The sequence below is a fragment of the Theobroma cacao genome, chromosome 10 (genome assembly GCF_053813885.1).
Source record: "Theobroma cacao isolate CCN51 chromosome 10, ASM5381388v1, whole genome shotgun sequence".
Lineage (NCBI taxonomy): Eukaryota > Viridiplantae > Streptophyta > Magnoliopsida > Malvales > Malvaceae > Theobroma > Theobroma cacao.
Genome location: NC_142648.1, coordinates 360,297 through 378,993, shown reverse-complemented (window position 1 = coordinate 378,993; position 18,697 = coordinate 360,297). Strand labels below are relative to the sequence as shown.

General features: G+C 37.3%; 6 protein-coding genes across 6 annotated transcripts; 4 read left to right on the top strand and 2 right to left on the bottom strand.

Moving 5' to 3' along the window:
• Positions 1 to 114: 114 nt before the first annotated feature.
• LOC18585763 (ARM repeat superfamily protein) lies at positions 115 to 2,795 on the bottom strand. Its single transcript, XM_007008755.3, has 6 exons — positions 2,493 to 2,795; positions 2,333 to 2,396; positions 2,141 to 2,248; positions 1,799 to 1,897; positions 897 to 1,022; positions 115 to 516 (listed from the first exon to the last, which is right to left on the bottom strand). The coding sequence occupies exons 1-6, from the start codon at positions 2,520 to 2,522 to the stop codon at positions 371 to 373; spliced, it is 573 nt and encodes a 190-aa protein (XP_007008817.2). The 5' UTR covers positions 2,523 to 2,795; the 3' UTR covers positions 115 to 370.
• Positions 2,796 to 3,053: 258 nt separating this feature from the next.
• Positions 3,054 to 6,076, bottom strand: LOC18585762 (Nop53 protein). Its single transcript, XM_007008754.3, has 11 exons — positions 5,844 to 6,076; positions 5,558 to 5,733; positions 5,414 to 5,462; positions 5,215 to 5,321; positions 5,007 to 5,117; positions 4,766 to 4,854; positions 4,271 to 4,390; positions 4,068 to 4,190; positions 3,714 to 3,780; positions 3,538 to 3,617; positions 3,054 to 3,322 (listed from the first exon to the last, which is right to left on the bottom strand). Exons 1-11 carry the CDS (start codon positions 6,010 to 6,012, stop codon positions 3,316 to 3,318), a joined length of 1,098 nt encoding a protein of 365 aa, XP_007008816.2. The 5' UTR covers positions 6,013 to 6,076; the 3' UTR covers positions 3,054 to 3,315.
• Positions 6,077 to 6,264: 188 nt separating this feature from the next.
• On the top strand, positions 6,265 to 8,881 carry IMP4 (Ribosomal RNA processing Brix domain protein). The gene is made up of 9 exons (XM_007008752.3): positions 6,265 to 6,461; positions 6,540 to 6,623; positions 6,763 to 6,872; positions 6,974 to 7,024; positions 7,276 to 7,419; positions 7,511 to 7,600; positions 7,886 to 7,992; positions 8,397 to 8,481; positions 8,599 to 8,881. The coding sequence occupies exons 1-9, from the start codon at positions 6,350 to 6,352 to the stop codon at positions 8,722 to 8,724; spliced, it is 909 nt and encodes a 302-aa protein (XP_007008814.3). The 5' UTR covers positions 6,265 to 6,349; the 3' UTR covers positions 8,725 to 8,881.
• Positions 8,882 to 9,414: 533 nt separating this feature from the next.
• Positions 9,415 to 12,016, top strand: LOC18585759 (putative disease resistance RPP13-like protein 1). Its single transcript, XM_018129564.2, has 2 exons — positions 9,415 to 11,188; positions 11,673 to 12,016. Exons 1-2 carry the CDS (start codon positions 10,868 to 10,870, stop codon positions 11,715 to 11,717), a joined length of 366 nt encoding a protein of 121 aa, XP_017985053.1. The 5' UTR covers positions 9,415 to 10,867; the 3' UTR covers positions 11,718 to 12,016.
• Positions 11,959 to 13,835, top strand: ABA2 (NAD(P)-binding Rossmann-fold superfamily protein). Its single transcript, XM_007008749.3, has 2 exons — positions 11,959 to 12,162; positions 12,725 to 13,835. Exons 1-2 carry the CDS (start codon positions 12,110 to 12,112, stop codon positions 13,521 to 13,523), a joined length of 852 nt encoding a protein of 283 aa, XP_007008811.1. The 5' UTR covers positions 11,959 to 12,109; the 3' UTR covers positions 13,524 to 13,835.
• Positions 13,836 to 17,641: 3,806 nt separating this feature from the next.
• On the top strand, positions 17,642 to 18,419 carry LOC148760207 (Cytochrome C oxidase subunit II-like, transmembrane domain-containing protein). Its single transcript, XM_088802601.1, is given in 3 exon segments — positions 17,642 to 18,037; positions 18,039 to 18,074; positions 18,076 to 18,419. Coding segments are annotated over 3 exon segments (744 nt in total). The 5' UTR covers positions 17,642 to 17,654; the 3' UTR covers positions 18,401 to 18,419.
• Positions 18,420 to 18,697: the final 278 nt, after the last annotated feature.

The following is an 18,697-nucleotide window of genomic DNA, read 5'->3' as shown; positions in this document are numbered from 1 at the left end:
TCACTTGCTCCAGGTGATCAACTTCAATATTTACATGAATAATGGCACTCAGGCAAATGCAGGACCAGAACAGGTGATCAACCACATGGCAAGTAATTAAGGTAATGAACCAAGTTTGTAAGGCAGGAATAAATTTCTTTATTTCCTTAGGTTAAACCTCTGAATTCTGGGATTAAGAGAAAAAGACCACACTACACAGTCTACAGTGAAGTAAATGTAAAAACTGGCACATGGGGAGCAAAGCCAAAGGCACAAACTGTGAATTCTTCAACTCTACAATCAGCAAAAGGATACACTCAAATTTTCATTTGCTCCTATGAATTCAATCTAACTGTTCTTCAACCCCAAATTCATAGAGCTAAAACTTCTCTCAAGACGAAATATCGTATCTCAGATCTTGAAATCTCTTCAGTAAGTTTGATTTATATATCCCAATTTCGATATCTTCAAAGGTGTCTCGGGTAGACTTTATAACTGAGATTGCCCCTGCATGGTGTAAAGCTCCGACTGCTTGATCTGCAACAACAGAAAGTAAAATTCAACATAGACAAATTATTAATGATTGACCATCAGTCAGAGAACAAGTTTTGCATACACAAATCATATACATTTTTTTCAATTACAAGCTTTTTTCTGTCTTTCTCCTTTTTGTGTTATTCACATTGTACTTTTAGGATATAGTAAACGGCCAATGACCTCATCAAACTTCTTGACATCACCTCAAGCATCTTGCATTTCTAATGTCATTAATAGGACAAGCCACAACAAATAGGCAGTTCTACTTGAGCTCTGTTAATAAATAGATTTGATGCTTGCAAACATGCTTCAAACGAAAATACGATTAGAATAGAACCAGTATAGTATTCATAAGTATAACAATGCAGATATACTTTTACCTGACTTTGACAGTGCACTAAGAGCTTTCAGAGCCTCTTTCAGTGTACGTTCATCTTTAGCAGATCCCAGCATATTTAAGAGCTCTTGAGCCCCACCAATCTCCACTATTTTCATCCTTCTTTCATCTATTATAAAATACGGAAGCAAAGAGTTAATAGCATTAATGATGTCAGCAAACCATCTTTACTTAGCAGCCTTGCTGCAGGGTCATGCACCATTAACATTAACTACTCTAATTTAGAGTTAATAAGAAAAATTATAGGATTACTTCCAACTACTGCAATTTTGAAGGTAGGTTCCACTTTAACGTAGGAGTAAAACAGGGAACTGCAAACTCTCATCACAATTACTTATGTAAATCTCTAAATTAATGACTACTAAAAGTTTTATCTGCAAGAAAAGTGGTAAGGTTTCAAACTTTGACAGGCAGTTGCAAGCATATCAGCTAAAGCCAGATAGGTGCACTACCACCAGGACAGCGAAAACACAGTAAAAACTACAATCCCATCAAAACAACAGAAACTAAATGTGATAGAACAAGATAAGACTTGAGGAGGAAAATATCAGAGTAACATCTAACAGAAAGCCATGATAAGTCAATAACTCAGCAAAACAATCATCTGATTATGCATGGAATCTTCATGCTCTCCAAACCACTAGTATTCCCTCCAAATCTCATCCTAGATTGGTTTCATCAGACACAATTTAACAAACATGTTTCATTTGAGAAAAGAAATGGGATCAGCTAGCATACCAAATAAGAGAAAGAATAACTTTCATTTGATAACTGCTTTGTTGTTTAGGCTTAATGCATGAAACTTTAAGGGCATAACTCACATAAAAAAAGTACAATATACATTTGCCAAACTTGTCACAAAATTAATGAGGGGAAAAAATATACCATCAATTGCAAAACGGGCTAATCTAGATGCTCCCATTCTCTTAAACAAGGGATCCTTAACATGCAAAAGTGACACAGATTGGTGCATCAAATTATCTCCTGTAGAAGCAAAAGTATAAGCATTTTCTATTTGTCAAACAAATAATCACAGTAGGCAGTTTATTTCATAACATATATTGCTTCATAAACCGAATTTTACATATCCAAAAAAACCCACAAAAGCTTAATACAGAAAGAATGATTCATTCATAAACCAGAATTGAGATACGATGTAGGCTTCATACCCAGTAAAGCAGCAACTTTGAAAAACTTAAGATTTTTTTCAAAAATAAAAGAAGTTACCCATGTAGGGAAAGAATTGATAAGCAACAAAACTTGCAGTGCCAGCAAAAATCAGTTTCAGCAACCATCCTATCTTCCTCTCAGCTTCCTGTTCAAGATAGGCCTCATCTGTAGCCAGAAGAATTAAAGTGTTTAATTGACCAAGCATTGAAAGCAAAACCTTTTCAAAAGATATGAAGAGAAAAGAGTAACCTTTTCCGTTATATGATGAGAAATTTCGAGACTGCACATTCCAAGGCTTTCTTTTGAACAAGAACTACAGAGCATAAGAAATAAAAAAAAAAAAAGGGTGAAAATGAAAATTGGATTTGGAAACTGAACAAAAAAGGGATCACGAAATCGAGCAGTTTACAGTGTTGAGCTGAGCTGCTAAGGCGCGCATCTTTCGAACTCAACTGCTGAAGCCTCAAACAGAAAGTCGCGTACTTTCTTTTGTTGGGATGTTCGGTGTTCGAGAGCAATGATCAGGTGTTCCGCCGTTTCACAGTGTGAAAGTGCGTTGCTTTCAATGAAAGATGACACGCTGCTGCTAAAAAACTAGGCAGTGTTTTTTGCTTAGAACTTTTCCCTTGTCCTATTGGGGAAAAAGAGCAGGGGAGGGGAGCATTTTGTTAATGGGCTAAAGGGGGCTTTAGAATGGATTTCACCCTGGTTTTATTAATCTTCTTCTCTTTCCTTTTCGGGCAATTACGCTTACTCCTGATTGGATGGTTTTTGAATGTTTTGCCAGCTCTTTGGGCATTCAATGAAACGAAACGAATAAGAATTGGGTCATGGAGTTTTCTTGGGAAGCAGAGACCATGCTAAACACCAGAGATGGTGGATTTCACCCGAGGCATAGAATCCAAAAATATCTTTTTCTGACAATTTAGCTCATTCAAACTAACAGAAATCAGCATATACACGACAGTAGTGTTTCAAAAATCTGACTTTAGATTCATCATCAAATTATCCTCCGGGTTTATTACATCACATAACACTTTCTTTGGTCACAAAACAACCATGTGTGAATTTAACTATCATGCAACATAGGAAAGCATTCCGAGATTGCAGTCGGGTCTGGCTTGGTCCCCTTTAATGGCAATTTCCTCAAACTTTAGGGGCATCAGGTGAAAAGTCTTCCGATTTCCCTCACCAAATTAATTGAACTGTCACGACCCTTGGAAGTAGAACCTCTATTTCCTGTCCACAGGCAAAACAAGTCACTGTCAATGGTGCAGTTGAACATGATCACCATGTCCGGATATTTGCAAAAACAAAAGGTTGACGCTACCAAGGCAAATGATAAATTTATGAGCAGTTGAGAAACAGTATAAAAGAGCTTCTAATAAAAACCATGACACATTGGTTTCATGTCTCTGTCAACCACAAACTAGAGATCATCAAATTCAACTGACCTTCCACTCTTCGCTGATGGGGGAATCAGGCCTCTCTTTTCTAAGCTTTTAAATCTATCTCTTGCAAGTGTTGAACAACCCTTCACACAATATCCAAAATAACAGGGAGACAGTTAATTTATACTATTATCTAAAAGTAAATTTTAAAATTAAACAGGATATTGAAAAATATGAACCTTAAGCTTGCGGAGAGATCCAGTAAGTTCTTCAGATAACAGGACTTGAGGAGGAGCAGGCTGGAATCTAGGTTATGAAGAATTCAGATCAATCAGATGTCTATTTCTAATTCCTTTAAATGTTTGCAAGCATAGCATCATCTGTCAGATCACTCAATGCAAGAAGTGAAACAGAACATTAAGATGGCATATATTTCGAAGACATTATAAAAATTTTCTTTTAGATACACACATAAATTGTGAAATTTGGTCATTGCCATTAAGATAAGAATCTATACAGATACTATTAATTATGCCCATAACCAATTGGAAAATAGATGACAATGAGAACATCTTCTTAAAGCACTTGCATACTTGTATTTTCCCAAGCGTGGCGGACAAGCCTTTAGTCTTTCTTGCTTAGCTATGACCTTTCGAAGATGTTTCTTTTGCTTCTCCTCATCCTCTTTGGCTATTTCTTGTAATATATCTGGCAAGCTGCATCCAGAAGGACCAACAGATAATAAGAATATACTCGTTACTAAAATAAAAGATAGTAGAGAACAATGTTAATATACCTGTCAATGTCCTTGGAAAATTCCTCTGCCTTTTTAGCTTCTGCTTCTTTTCTTTGCAGTTCTTTCCTTCTAGCTCTCTTATTCAACTCAACTCGAGTCACCCTCTTTGTTTTGGAAGGCCTGCAGCATGATAGAAGCAGAATTAACAAATAGATCAAGAGTTCATGATAACAGAAAAAAAAAGGAAGTTTCATTCCATAGAAGTTGGCCATCCACATACAGCAAAGCTGGTTTGAGGTTATAGCATTTTGGTTCTCATTATAAAACAAAAGAACAAATCTAAACTTAATTATGAACCTACAGATTCAAGTTCAATTTTTCTACACACAGACATTCAAATTTACCAGTTCCCCACATAACCCTCAAAAACCAAATATTTTCCCCGGAAGGCAAAATAATATAACAAATAGATAAGCAATTCAATAATGGCAATGGACAACATATTAAAGTTTTTTTTTTTTTTTGAAAAGCAACAATATATTAAAGTTAACTAACCTTTTCTCAGTTGCAGGATCCTTATTCTCACTCAAATTCTCCTCATTCATTTCCTCGTCACTTCCATCATCTGCCTCAATAAAGTATTTCTAACCAAAAATAAAAAAAGATGGTTTTGTCAATATTTCTACTAATGAAGTTTAAACTAAATGTAATAAGAATTCATAACCATCATTTATTTGTGTCAAACGTTGCAAGTAAGAAGAATAAATTATAGATGAATAGAACAATAGAAACTCACGTTGTCTTCATCAATCACTTCCCCCACAACAGTTAATGGAACTGGTTGAGGTCCCAACTCAATCTTGTAGGCTTTTTGCATTTCTTCTGCAACAGCTTCAGCCAGAGAATCCTGGTTTGAGATTACAGAAAAGTACAACATGTCACCTCATAAAGAGTAGAGTAAAGAATGAAACAGACAATATACAGTTATGTGTTTCAAAATTCACCTGATGACTTTCAAATGAGGGATTGTATGAACACCCTGGAGGCTCAACTTCTACAGCAGGAATAATCGAATTTTTGGACACCTGTCTAGCTTTACCACTATGTTGACCTGAAAGAGCATACAGAAAATCACATTTCATATGTAATCCAAATGTAAAAGCCCCATGAAAAAGAAAAATCAAAACATTAAACTTAAAATACCTTCATTTCCCCATATGGGAACCATGCTAGAATCAGGGGCAGAATTATCCTATACCAAAACAAATGAAAATCAAGTTAAAACAAAAAGCAGTCCCTTTAACTAACAAATTAACAAAGTTTAGCTTCACTTCAACACCTTCTCACCCTGGTAACATCTTGAAGTACAACATCTTTAGCTTTCAAAGCCTCCTTCTTTTTCTTCTTAGAATCCTTCTGCTTTGAAGATAGCACTGCTTGAACAAAAGGGTTCTTCTGCAACACACTATCGACTCGCAACACCTTTTCTCTTTTTTTCTCAATCTTCCTCTTCACAGAAAGATCTGGTAAAAGCATATCAAAATTTTAAAAAAGACGAAAACCCCACTTCACAAAACCAATTTCAGATTAAAAAACAAGAGAGATACAAAGAAGTGGCGGTGCAAAAGAAGACCTTTGGACTTGTCGATGAAGAAGAGAGATTCAGTAGGTGCAGAAGTAAGAGATCCCCCAGACAGAGCATCCTTCGTGGATTTCTCGAAGTAATCATCTATGTCTTCCGTGCTTATGTTGGCTCTCCATGCTTTTTTCCCTTTCCTTGATGTCTTCGCTTTCTTTCCCATCTCTTTTTTCCTGTGCTTCTCCTCTTTTTTGCTGCTTCGCGGCTGTCGAGTGTCGAAGGAAGGGGAAACAGAAAAAACAGAAGGGTTTTGTAATGTGTTTTTTTCTCTTAAAACGACGTCGGGTTCGTATCAACGTTGGATCTCTCTTGGCCCACATTTAGCCCAATAAACATGGCTCAGCCCAAAATGCAGCTACAAGCACCAGACGTCGTCGTTTTTGTGTATTTCTGTTCTTCAACAATCTTCCTAAACCTTAAACCCTAGAAAAGGAAAAACCCCTGCAAAATCTGGGTGGTGGTTGCTCTTTTTACCATCTTAGAAATTAAATTAGATAAAGATGTTGAGAAGAAACATAAGATTGAGAAGAGAGTATTTGTACAGGAAGAGCTTGGAAGGCAAAGAGCGGTTGCTTTATGAGAAGAAACGGAAGATCAGAGAAGCTCTTGAGGGTACTATCAAATCTTCCTTTTTATGATCATTTAATTTCAATTTTCAATTTTTTTGTTATTGATTCTGTTTGGGTGTAGAGGGAAAACCAATTCCAACTGAGCTTCGAAATGAGGAGGCCACGCTTCGCCAAGAAATTGACCTTGAAGATGACTACACTGCCAGTATGTTTGTTTTTTTATTTTGTTGAAATTTGGTTTTTTTGGTTATGTTCTGAGTCTAAGAAAACATTTTTATTTGTTTTGCATTATTGGGAATTGGTGCTAATATATGTATGACTGCTTAAATTGCTGCTTTGTTTAGTTCCCAAAAGTCATATTGATGATGAGTATGCAAATGCAACGGAACGAGATCCTAAGATTTTGCTGACGACGTCTCGGGATCCAAGTGCTCCTCTTGTACAGTTTGTTAAGGTTGGTTTGTCCATTTTGGTGATAAATAACATTCTTTTTCCCCATTATTATGCATGTCAATTTGATCACCAATTCTAATTCATATGGCATGTTGCTTGCAGGAATTGAAGTTTGTCTTTCCTAATGCAGAGCGAATGAATCGTGGTAACCAGGTTGGTCCATTGTTTACCCTTATGCAATCTTACTTAAGTTGCTATTAGTTGTTTTTTTGTTCTGATGCATGTGAGCTCTCCTAAATGGCTAATAAGATGCCATCTGCTAAGCCTCTTTCCTCGGTTCTGCTAGTTATGATCATTATAATGAAGGCCCACAACCTTATTTCTTAAATGATTCATTTGGCATCAAATTGGTTTTCTAGCGAACACTAGAAATTGATTTTTGAGTCCTTTTTTCTTATTTGCAGGTTATATCTGAAATTATTGAAAGTTGCAGGGCACACGATTTTACAGATGTTATTTTAGTTCATGAACATCGTGGTGTGCCAGATGGTTTGATTATAAGTCATCTTCCTTTCGGTCCCACAGCATACTTTGGATTGCTCAATGTGGCAAGTATTTGATGAGTCCTCTAGTCTGCACAGAGCTTTATTTTATCCTCCTTCTCCATGCTTGTCTTCTTAATCTGATGTTTACCTTTAGGTTACAAGACATGACATTAAGGACAAGAAAGCCATTGGAAAAATGCCTGAGGCCTATCCACATTTGATTCTTGACAATTTTGGAACCAAGGTATTCTTATTGCCTATTAATTGTATATTTTTCTGAAGCATACAATGCAGCTAGGTCCAATTTATATATGTGCATTCTTGAAACTTTTTATGTTGTGTTTTTCATGGTTTTACATAAATGCCTTGTTTGTCTAATAGATGGTATGGTAAAGACTGTTTACTGAAATTTCCTTAAAGGAGTTTCATGTATGTGTTGTATGTTTCCCCATTTTAGTGTTTAATAATAATCCTTTTACAGGAGTTATCTTTTGTGTTGCTGACAGTCTTTTTTAATTTATTTTGGCAGCTGGGTGAGAGGACAGCAAATATTCTAAAGCATCTGTTCCCTGTCCCAAAGCCTGATACAAAACGTATTGTGACTTTTGCTAATCAGTCTGACTATATTTCATTCAGGTTGGTTCTCTTCTATAGATTTTGATGGATTCTTTGGCATTGAAGGGGATACTTTATGTCAATGTTGGATGTAAAGTAAGGAACCACTGAATTTTGTCATGCATAGCTAAGACTTGAGAACTTATGGTCAATTGCTCGTTAAAAGGTTGGAAGGAGTCAACTTGTCAGTCGTGGGTTCTTTGACATCATGGTCTTTTACAGTGGCCATCTACTAATGACGATCCACTTCATTGGACTATGGACTGCTTAAGTGAAGCTTAGTCGTTAAATGCAACTGGATCACATTCTACTTACATATAAATTAGTGTTTTAGATGTAGATACACACCCTTTAGATTGCTTTGTCTCAAGTTTCAATGTTGTCAAAAGTTCACTCTCACTCATTGATAGCATGTAAACATACAGGCATCACATTTATGAGAAGCATGGAGGTCCTAAATCAGTTGAGCTGAAGGAGATTGGTCCTAGGTTCGAATTGCGGCTTTATCAGGTAGCTATCATGCCATTTCAATAAACTTCTAGTCGTAGCTATTATTGGAGGTGCTCTATATTGAAGTGCAAATTCAACTGACTATATTTGTTTCTTTTTGCTTTGCATGTGTTGCAGATAAAATTAGGAACAATGGACCAGAGTGAGGCTCAGATCGAATGGGTTATTAGGCCTTACATGAATACAACCAAGAAACGCAACTTCATTGGAGTTGACCAAAAGGATGATCAAAGAAAACATTGAGCTTTGTTCCTTTTGTTTCTATCATATTCTTAGGATTTTAGTCCAAGAATGATCATGTTGTTCTATTTAGACCTTTCTTTTTTCTTACAAAGAAAAGTCGTTTGAATTATCAACATTTCATACCAGAATTTATTTACTGAAATAGTGACATTGTGAAGGATTAAAGCAACAATTTGCTTAGTTGGAGACTGAAACATCTTTGTAGTCAAAAGGATGCTTTGAACATAACTATGCATTCTAATTTTAATGCAAACGGATTCAATCCCAAGTCCACAGCCTACTTTTTATCTGATAAATCATGTTCACAACTCCCCTTTAGTCAGTTCTTCCTGGTATAGTTTCCTATGGACCACCAATGCATATTCATATTTGGTAAAAGAAAAAGTCAGATTGCAAAACTTGAATCAAAGTTGATAAAATTGGAATGAAGAAAACGACAACAATGACTTGTCCTCTTTAAGTTATGAATAGCATAAGTTTTTTAATTAAAAAATGAAATATTGGTAGCACAAATGTCCACGTAGTTTACCGACAAACCGCCATATTTACAAGCATCAGCAGGCCAACTGGCGCGACTCATGGTTTTGTAGACGGAACATGTGGGGTAGAAAGTGGACAACTACGCAAGAACCATAAAAAGCGGAAGCTGACTTACTTTTGAAGCCATAAAATACAATGGCGGCAAATCCAAGAGCCTGAAAAAGGCCCATTAAAGCCACCAAAAACCAGCAGAATCATTTTCACCCTCAGGAAATCAAGGGGCTTGCATGACTCTGGCCCTGGTTTTTCCTCTTCCTGGTAGCCTAATAAATGCAGCCAACCCAAACAGTTAGCGATAGAAACAATGAGCTATTGCAACTTCATGTCTCTAACCGTTTTCTTTTCATGTTTGCAGTATAAATAGTGGTTCAGCAATCCAGTTTTCTTTCAGAGAAAAAAGATCAGTTGATTGATAAGATAAATCTTGGTTTTCTCTTTCCATGGCTTCTCTTGTACTTTTATTGTCTGAACTTCTTCGCCACCATGAACCAAACTTTGCTTTTGAAACACCACCTCCTTCCTCCTCTTGCTTTTCTTCTCCACCTCCTCCTGCTTCTTGTGGTGCTTCGATGTCTTTTGCTGCCAAGAAACGGTTGAGAAATGATGCCAACAAGTATGAGTCAGAGATTGTAAAGGAAGATCCGCAAGAGCTAAGGGTCTCTGTTGACCTAGTCTGGCCTTAGTGTTGATCATAGAATTCCATTCAAGCCCCAACCATGTTCTTTTGTCATCTTTAGTTCATGGTTGCTGCATGATTTCATCCTCAAACAAGGCACCTTTGGTGATTATTATTTTATGTACAAATTTGGCAGCCATCTAGCTCTCAGGATGTACCCCAGTAATGAACTATGCCTTTTTTGTAAAACCACTGACTCATGATGCAAATCTCAACTTTGCAGTTTCATATTGTAGTTTGAGATTCTCACTTGGTCTTAATTTTTTTTAAATTCTTTATTCTCTTGTGTAAAATGATTGTATTGCAAAGCTATTTCCCATTTTTATCTTCTTAAATTGTGTATCAAGTCAACATACTGATGCCAACTGCCAAAATGTATAAATGAATCAACCCATTTGATTTCTTGATTGCAAAGAAGTAAAGAAGCTGTCAAATCCTTGCTCAGTTACCCTTTCTCTGATCTGTTAATTTATGCCAGAAAATGAGAAAAAAGAGAAAGAAAAGGAAAAGAACAAAACGGTGAATGATGTTATAATTTGTCTTGTTGGTTTACCAAATATTAAGATTTCTTCCTATCTCATCTGCTGTCATGATTGTTTTTGGGGGTACTCAGCTGCTATTCTGAATAGTTTAGTATTGATTGACCTGACACTTGTAAGAATTTGTTAAGTTGAACATCTATCTGCAAATAAAATATATTTGTGTAAGCTTAACCTATGTAATTTTTTCAACAGAACTGAAGTATTTTATTTTGATATTTTATAGGATTAAAAGCAATGTAAGCAAGTTTTGTCAACAGGTTCCGGAATGACATACAAAACGTGTTCATGCCCTTAATCAAAATCAGAAAAGCTATCTACCAATATCAACAGAAGAAACATAGCTAAGTTTCACTTCATTTTCCTTCTCTACTAAGAAGAAAACAAGATGGATGGGTTTGTGGGTGGGGCTTTTCTTTCTGCTTTCCTCCAGGTGTTGTTTGATAGGATGGCTTCCCGTGAGGTTATTGACTTCATCCGGGGAAAGAAACTCACTGATGACTTATTGAAGAAGTTGAAGATACTTTTGATTTCTGTTGATACAGTTCTCAATGATGCTGAGGAGAAGCAAATTACCGGTTTGACAGTGAAGAAGTGGGTTGATGAGCTTAAAGATGCAGTTTATGATACAGAAGATGTGATGGATGAGATAGCTACTCAAGCACTCAAATGCAGAGTTGAAGCAAAGTCAACAAGCAGCATAAGTCAGGTACAGCAGTTGATCTCAACTTCTCTTGGGCTATTTGAGAAAGAGATAGAATCAAAATTGGAAAAGATCATCGATAGGCTAGAATATATAGCAGAACAAAAAGATGTCATAGGCTTAAGAACCAGTGTTGGAAGGCAATCATCAATAAGATTGCCCACAACTTCTTTAGTATATGAATCTGAAGTTTATGGGAGGGATGCTGATAAAGAGGAAATAATGAAGCTATTGCTATAAGTGCACCAAGAATATAACCATGGTCATCTGTCATTTTCTCATGCTACCATTTTCAAATGCTAAGTTTTCTTTTCAAGTACATTATCATGGCACTTTAGAAAGTGTACAATTTTTTTAAGGAATATCACCATTAAAGTAAGGACAATGCTACCATATGTTTGCAAAAGCTATGTTTCCATCTTCCTTAAAGTAATAATTGCCATTTACTCGATTGGCTGGAAAGGTTGTTTCTAATTTCGGTACAATGCAGATTCCACTCAGTTATGATTCCAAACTTTGGCATGCATGGCAATGAGTGAAATACCGCAAAAAAGATAAAGTTGTTGATAACGTTTTCCTTGGAGTTTTGGCAACATGTCGACCACCTTGCCCGCCCTGTCATTTTCCCCTTCACTAACACAAGTAAACCAGTTTGTTCGGGCTCTCTCTCATTCTCTCATTGGGTCATTCTTACCAATTACTAATAAAAATGGTACTTCAGTTTTCGTTTTCCACATTTTGTTTGTTAGCTAGTTAAGCCTCAGTAACGTAAATTCATTATTTTCTGCTAATCTCAAACATATGTTCCAAAATTTCAAAAGCAAACCTAGGAAAGTAGAGAGGAAGAAAGACAGTGCTTCAATAGTATAGTTAGAAGTCTTGGGAGATAAGGTGAGGGAGAAAGCATCAAGCAGTGAAGCTCCTGCCATGGCTACTAGCAGCACCCTTGACTCCAGTGATTCATCACTGCCCAGCCAAAGGCAAACCTTTTACTTTCTTTTTTTTTTCTTTTTTTGCACTTCTTTTACAGATTCAGTTCTTATTGATGTTTTTTTTGTTCCTTTTAACATGCATGCCTCACTGATTGTGTGATTTGGTTTTCCTGCTATGAATTGTTTTCTCCTTTTGTCTCTCTTGGATTGGTGTTTGTTTTTGTGGGTCTTTGGGTAAGTTTGAGGATGATTAGGTAATGAATTCCGTGGTGGCAATTCATTCATGCAATCATGGCTTTTGGTGTTCAATTATAGCTGGGTTCATATGAAAGACAATAAATCAGGTGGTGAACTGTTTTATGATGTCCACATATATCTGATTATCTGATCTGGCCTGTTGTGATTTGATCGCTTTAATTTCAAAGTATATATCAGTTTGTTGAGATTTCTTGCTGAATTGGTAGCTAGTTTGCCTAATTGCTGAATCGAGTGGAGTTCAAGCATAAAACGGTGACTCCATTTGTATTAATACATTCTGCATCCGTTTTATGCTTGCATATGCATATGCTTGGTTAATTAGTTAAGCATATGTTTTCATTCCCTTTGACAGATTAGTAGGGAAAGTGGCGTTGGTTACTGGTGGAGCATCTGGCATTGGTGAGAGCATTGTGCGACTATTTCACAAGCATGGTGCCAAAGTCTGTATAGTCGATGTGCAAGACAATCTTGGCCAGAAAGTCTGTGAATCCCTTGGTGATGCCCCAAATGTTTGCTTTTTCCATTGTGATGTGACAATAGAAGAAGAAGTTCGCTCTGCAGTTGACTTTGCAGTCGAAAAGTTTGGGACGCTCGATATTATGGTCAACAACGCTGGATTATCAGGTCCACCATATCATGATATCCGTAACTATGATTTATCAGATTTCCAGAAGGTGATGGATGTGAATGTGAAGGGTGTTTTCCTGGGAATGAAGCATGCTGCTAGGATTATGATCCCTCATGAAAAGGGTTCCATCGTTTCTGTCTGTAGTGTTGCTGGTGTGATTGGGGGTCTAGGACCACATGCATATACAGGGTCCAAACATGCTGTTTTAGGCCTTAACAGGAATGTTGCAGCTGAGCTAGGAAAATATGGGATACGTGTGAATTGCGTTTCACCGTATGGAGTTCCAACGGGCTTGTCTTTACGTCACTTGCCTGAGGATGAAAGAACCGAAGATGCCCTAGTCGGTTTTCGTGCTTTTGTTGCCAAATCTGCTAACTTGAATGGGGTGGACTTGACTGCTGACCATGTGGCGAATGCTGTTCTCTTCTTAGCTAGTGATGAAGCTGGATACATAAGTGGAGACAATCTGATGGTAGATGGTGGCTTTACATGTGTGAACCACTCAATGCGTGTCTTTCGATGAACAATACTGAAATTCAAATATGAATTCTACAGTTTCATTAGTTTAGCTGGCCTAGGCCTTAGCTTTTTCTGTTGAGAATAATGCTTGCATAGCTTGCTGTTTGTGTATGTGTGCCTTGCTGATTATTTGAATTAAGACATGCAGTTACTTGTAGTTATTACATGTAAACTGTTTTTAAACTTCCTTTAACACTTATAATCCATGTCTTAACACTTGAATCCATGTCTTGACAAGTGTTATGCGTGTAACTACTTTTTTTGTGTATAAATAAGGGTGTCTCATGTGAATAAAATGTGCCTTTCATCAGAACAATTTTTGTTCTTCTTTAAATTCCTTGTCTCGTTTGTTAATAGTTGCTTCGTACAGCAACTTTATTTCTGTCCTTATTTTATCTTCATTTTCATTTAAATTTCTTGGAGATTGTATTTCTTTCTTATCCTTCAACCATTGCTGCAGTAGAGTATTTCTTTCTTATCCTTCAACCATTGCTGCAGTAGACTAAGTTAAGTTAATGACTTGGCAAGTACCTAAATCTATAAAATTCCTTTCCAAGATTGGCTCTGGGATTCATAATGCATCTGAAAGCCTGAAACATGTTTTGTACTGCATACTAGTCACTGATTTCCATACTGTACTCAGAACAGCAGAGATTTACCTGCTTCTATGTATGCAATGAGTGAGCCAAGGTGACCCACTTTAACAATTGTTTGAGACCCTATCTAGCAGCTCGGAAATGCATTTTCAATTTTCAAGTAATGAAGTAACTGGGAAAAGAACCAAGGAAAATGTTCAAAACTGCAATAAGCTTCAGTTCTCATGATTGTAGAATTACAGGATGCCTCTTTCATGTTCAAACTGCTCTATAGATATACCTGACATGGTTTCTTGGTGTTAGTTTGGTGGTGGAAGGACTATTCGAGTGCTTGAAACGAAACAAGGTAAAGTTGCTAAAAATAGCGCATAAGTCAATTGCTTGCTGCTTACAGAAAGAAAATTGGATTGAATATTGACCCAAAGCTAAGATCTGAGTGTGAGAAGGTATTTAAATAAGTCTAGGAAGCTGTTTTCTAGCTTGTTTAAGACTTACTTTCCCGCCAACAACAAATACTATAAATATTACCCTCGCTTCCCATCCAACTGTTCTTCTTCTGTACCATTTGAATTCCAACATCCTTTTTTGATTCCACTACCCCAACACCCTTTCTTCACGATTTCTCAACCTTGGCAAGGCACCTTTCTTGGTTCTCCTTGCTTTCCTGGTTCTGCTTCCCATCCAATTGTTCTTCTTCTGTGCCATTTGATTTCCAACATCCTTTCCTGATTCCACCACCACCACACCCTTTTTTCACGGTTTCTCAACCTTGGCAAGGCACCTTTCTTGGTTATTTCTCGCTTTCTTTGTTCTCCTTGCTTTCATGGTTCGGTTCTGCTCCAATAGAAAGCAGTGTTGGTAGTAATAATCTTCCGGAAGAGGATGCCAGCGAAATCGGGCTTAGGCCCGTGAATCACTTCCACAGAGTCGACTAGGCGAGCTGGATCCCAAAAGAGATTGTGAGAATGTTATTTTACATAATTGTTTATCTCATTCTAAAATCTCTCTTAGGAGGTTATGGGGTTAAAGGTACTTTCTGAGTGCGCCTCTCTTATTCCTAAGCCTTCTTCTCCTCTACTTACTCTTTCTTTTTCCTTCATTCCTATGCTTTCTTCTCCTCTCCTTACTCTTTTTTTTTTTCCTTCATTCCTATGCTTTCTTCTCTTATGCCTTCTTCTTCTTTCTTTGCCTTCTTCTTCTTTCTTTCTAGAGCCAATTCTTGGTAGCTTTTCTTCCCGTGCTTCTCAAGTTAGCAGGATTCTCAGGCCATTCTTTCTTTCTAGACTATGATTCCCGCACTTCTCAGGTTAGCAGGATTCACATGATTCCCACACTTCTTAATTAGCAGGATTCACAAGACAATTCTTGGTGAAAACTTGATTCCTCTTTAAGGAGTGTGGTCAGTTTTTTTTTCTTCTTTTTGATTCATTTGGGTTAGCAGGGCAGTTCTTGGTGAAAGTTGCACGGCTAGTTTTTTTTTCTTCTTTTTGATTCATTTACAAACCATGGTGAAAGCTTTTGATTCATGAATAGATGATTTTTTATTTTTGATATAGTAATTCAATAATTCAACAAGATCGTTGATTTTTGATTCAATAGTTCAACTGCTTATTTAATTACGCTAGCACAAAAATCAGTAAGGAAAGAAGAAACACCAAACTCATGGGAATCACTCCCCCCTGGAAAGCTAATTGCATGGGATATTCTCCTTTTACTGCAAGCAATCAATCGTTCTATAGTAGCGAGAAAGAAGCCTTTCCCTAGGCCAGGCCTTACTCCTAATGCCCAAAGTCAAAGACTAGATTGGATTCTATAACAACCTACTCCCTAATTCCCTAGTAGCTCCTACATCCTCTTCTAGTTGGGATATTATTTAAACTATCGATTTTTCTCTTTTTTTTTTTTAAGTGCTTTAGTTCATGGGAGAAAGCTACTTTAATTAAATTAATAAACAATGGCAGCCAAGGAAATTCCAACAGTCAAGCCAGATGCCAATTCATTGGCTGCTAAGAGCCTAGTTTCTTTTATATCTTCTCTTCTTCTTTTTATGGCTGCACTTAAATTTAAAACCATAATAATATCAAGGAAAGTTGCCTAAAGTTTCCCTGCTAATTGCTCACAAAGAAAGTAAATCGATGCCAATAAGGGTGATTTCACAATCTTAAGTGGAATCCAAATCTATTTTGGGCTTTCTCTCCCTATCTACTTTTGTAAGTCAATAGGAGCTTACTCTAATTGATAAATATGAAATCTGTTGACTGGTCATTAACCTATAATGGATGAGGAAGAGAGGTTCTTGGTATGCTCACTTCTATTAGAAAAATAATACGGGAATTCTTATAATAATCTCATGCACAGAAGGAGGATGCTCTAGGTCCTGTCCTCTTCATCATCCTCTTTTCTTTGTGGGTTTTGCCAACCATAAAGTCATCTCGAGCCATTCCCATAAGCCCTCTCGCATCTTTGAAGCAGTAAATCATCTCCTGTCTCGGGATCTGGTGGTAAGCCCTTCCCAATTCAATAAACGAAAAGAGACTAACATCAGCCAAGATTTTCTCCATGTTGTCCAAGCGGCAATCTTTCTTTTTATTTTCTTGATGGTTCGAATATCAATGTACATTTTCTAGGTTCCATCCTTCTTATATCTTAGTCAGTCAGGTATAGCACAAGGGGTGTTAGCGGTAGTTAAGGGTCAAGCGAAGAAGCTCCTTTCTCCATCACGTGTTGCCTCTTTTCTTCCTGCTCCGATGGGCTCCTAGAGCCTCATCGTTTAGATTAGCTTTATTCTCGTCTAGGACTAAAGGCTTGGTGGGTAGCTCACTAGCGAAGCGGTAAAAGTTTTCATCAATCCTTTCACACGCCAAATCTTCTTTGCTCTCAATGTACAGGGACAAAAGCTCAAATGATTTTATTCTCATCGTTTAGATTAGCTTTATCCTGTCACCTTGAACCATGTCTGTCAAGACTCTCCCTTTTTTCTTTTGTGTACTCTTATGTCTCTTTCTTCTATTCTCTCTTCAATTATCAAGACCCGATCTAGGTAGGCCCTTCCCCTTCTAAGAAGTCAGATCCCCCTCCTATATTCTAAAAAAAAAGAAGGGCCTTTCTAAACTTTTGAATTGTAAGGGGGGCTTCATTTCGGAGCGTAGTTTCCACCCAACTAGAAATCTCATAAGAGAAGACAGTAACTTTTACGCCCAAAACTTCCCATGTCTTTCTTGGTTAGACCAACTCAACCAGTGATTTCATGAATTGGGATAGTCAGAATCAGTCTCTCTTTTTTTTGGTGGGAGCAGAGCAGTTAAAGAATGAAGGGAATTATGGAAACAGTTTTTCATGGTCTAAGTCTAGGTTTCACAATTGTAAGATCATTTGTTCTTGCACTTTATACATTTAATAGTGTGGTGCCGCTTTTCGTGCCAATTGTTACTCCGCCTCAACCGGCTCCTAACTTGGAGATCTTACCAATGCCCGCTCCCATGCCCGATCATCCACTTAAGCAATTTTCCGTTCTTCCATTGATTCCTGAAACAAAGCAAATGATTGTTCTAGAATGGTTATTCCTCACAATTACTCCTTGTGATGCAGCAGAACCATGGCAATTAGGATTTCAAGACGCAACAACACTTATGATGCAAGGAATAATAGATTTACATCACGATATCTTTTTCTTCCTCATTCTGATTTTGGTTTTTGTGTTACGAATCTTGGTTCGTGCTTTATGGCATTTCCACTATCACAAAAATCCAACTGCGCAAAAGATTGTTCATGGAATTACTATCGAGATTCTTCAGACCATATTTTCTAGTATCATCCCGATGTTCATTGCTATACCATCATTTGCTCTCTTATACTCAATGGACGAGGCAGTAGTAGATCCAACCATTACTATCAAAACTATTGGACATTAATGGTATCGGACATTCAGACTATTAAAGTTCCGATGGACAATCACTCGTGTTATAAAATTTCAGAAGATGATATAGAATTGGATCAATCACGTTTATTAGAAATGGACAACAGAGTGGTTGTACTAGCCAAAACTCATCTATTTATTATTAACATCTCAAGTCTCAAATGTGATGTTGTACTTGGTCGTTTAAATCAGATCTCTATTTCCATACAACGAGAAGGAGTTGACTATGGCCAGTGCAGTGAAATTTGTGGAACTAATCATGCCTTTAAGCGTGCGCCCGGAAACATAGGCCGACTACTGAGCCAGAGTGGGCTGGCTATTCTAGAGAGGGCTGGAGCCAGAGTGCGCCCGGAAAAATTTGTCGTTTAAAGCACCACCCGAGGTGCGAGCTATTCTAGAGAGGGCTGGAGCTGTAGGGAGCCAAGGAGCAGTAGATAAGATAGAAAAAGGGATCGGGACGGTTAGGATAACGAACTTGAAACGCGGAGCTTGAGCAGCTGGCGAGCGAGTGATTAGTGGCCAATAGCGCCCTAGTTGATGGCATTCATTTTTGCGGCTGGCACTCGTAAAAGTAAAAGTCAAAGTCAAATGAAAATTTAGAACATTTTTTTAAAAAAAATCAATAGTTTTTTTAAAAAATAAAATTTAAAAAAAGTTTTAGAGGAG

What these genes read in the sequence shown, in the direction of transcription:
- LOC18585763 (XM_007008755.3), bottom strand. Translation starts at nt 2,522, where the DNA reads ATGCGCGCCTTAGCAGCTCAGCTCAACACT. An exon ending in TAGCAGCTCAGCTCAACACT is followed by an intron (nt 2,397 to 2,492) that starts GTAAACTGCTCG and finishes TATGCTCTGTAG; the next exon opens with TTCTTGTTCAAAAGAAAGCC. An exon ending in TAGTGCACTGTCAAAGTCAG is followed by an intron (nt 517 to 896) that starts GTAAAAGTATAT and finishes CTGTTGTTGCAG; the next exon opens with ATCAAGCAGTCGGAGCTTTA.
- LOC18585762 (XM_007008754.3), bottom strand. Translation starts at nt 6,012, where the DNA reads ATGGGAAAGAAAGCGAAGACATCAAGGAAAGGGAAAAAAGCATGGAGA. An exon ending in CTTCATCGACAAGTCCAAAG is followed by an intron (nt 5,734 to 5,843) that starts GTCTTCTTTTGC and finishes TGCTTTTACCAG; the next exon opens with ATCTTTCTGTGAAGAGGAAG. An exon ending in CCACGCTTGGGAAAATACAA is followed by an intron (nt 3,781 to 4,067) that starts GTATGCAAGTGC and finishes TTCATAACCTAG; the next exon opens with ATTCCAGCCTGCTCCTCCTC.
- IMP4 (XM_007008752.3), top strand. Translation starts at nt 6,350, where the DNA reads ATGTTGAGAAGAAACATAAGATTGAGAAGAGAGTATTTGTACAGGAAG. An exon ending in TCTGACTATATTTCATTCAG is followed by an intron (nt 7,993 to 8,396) that starts GTTGGTTCTCTT and finishes GTAAACATACAG; the next exon opens with GCATCACATTTATGAGAAGC. An exon ending in TCGAATTGCGGCTTTATCAG is followed by an intron (nt 8,482 to 8,598) that starts GTAGCTATCATG and finishes CATGTGTTGCAG; the next exon opens with ATAAAATTAGGAACAATGGA.
- LOC18585759 (XM_018129564.2), top strand. Translation starts at nt 10,868, where the DNA reads ATGGATGGGTTTGTGGGTGGGGCTTTTCTTTCTGCTTTCCTCCAGGTG. An exon ending in CAACAAGCAGCATAAGTCAG is followed by an intron (nt 11,189 to 11,672) that starts GTACAGCAGTTG and finishes GGTACAATGCAG; the next exon opens with ATTCCACTCAGTTATGATTC.
- ABA2 (XM_007008749.3), top strand. Translation starts at nt 12,110, where the DNA reads ATGGCTACTAGCAGCACCCTTGACTCCAGTGATTCATCACTGCCCAGC. An exon ending in TCATCACTGCCCAGCCAAAG is followed by an intron (nt 12,163 to 12,724) that starts GCAAACCTTTTA and finishes TCCCTTTGACAG; the next exon opens with ATTAGTAGGGAAAGTGGCGT.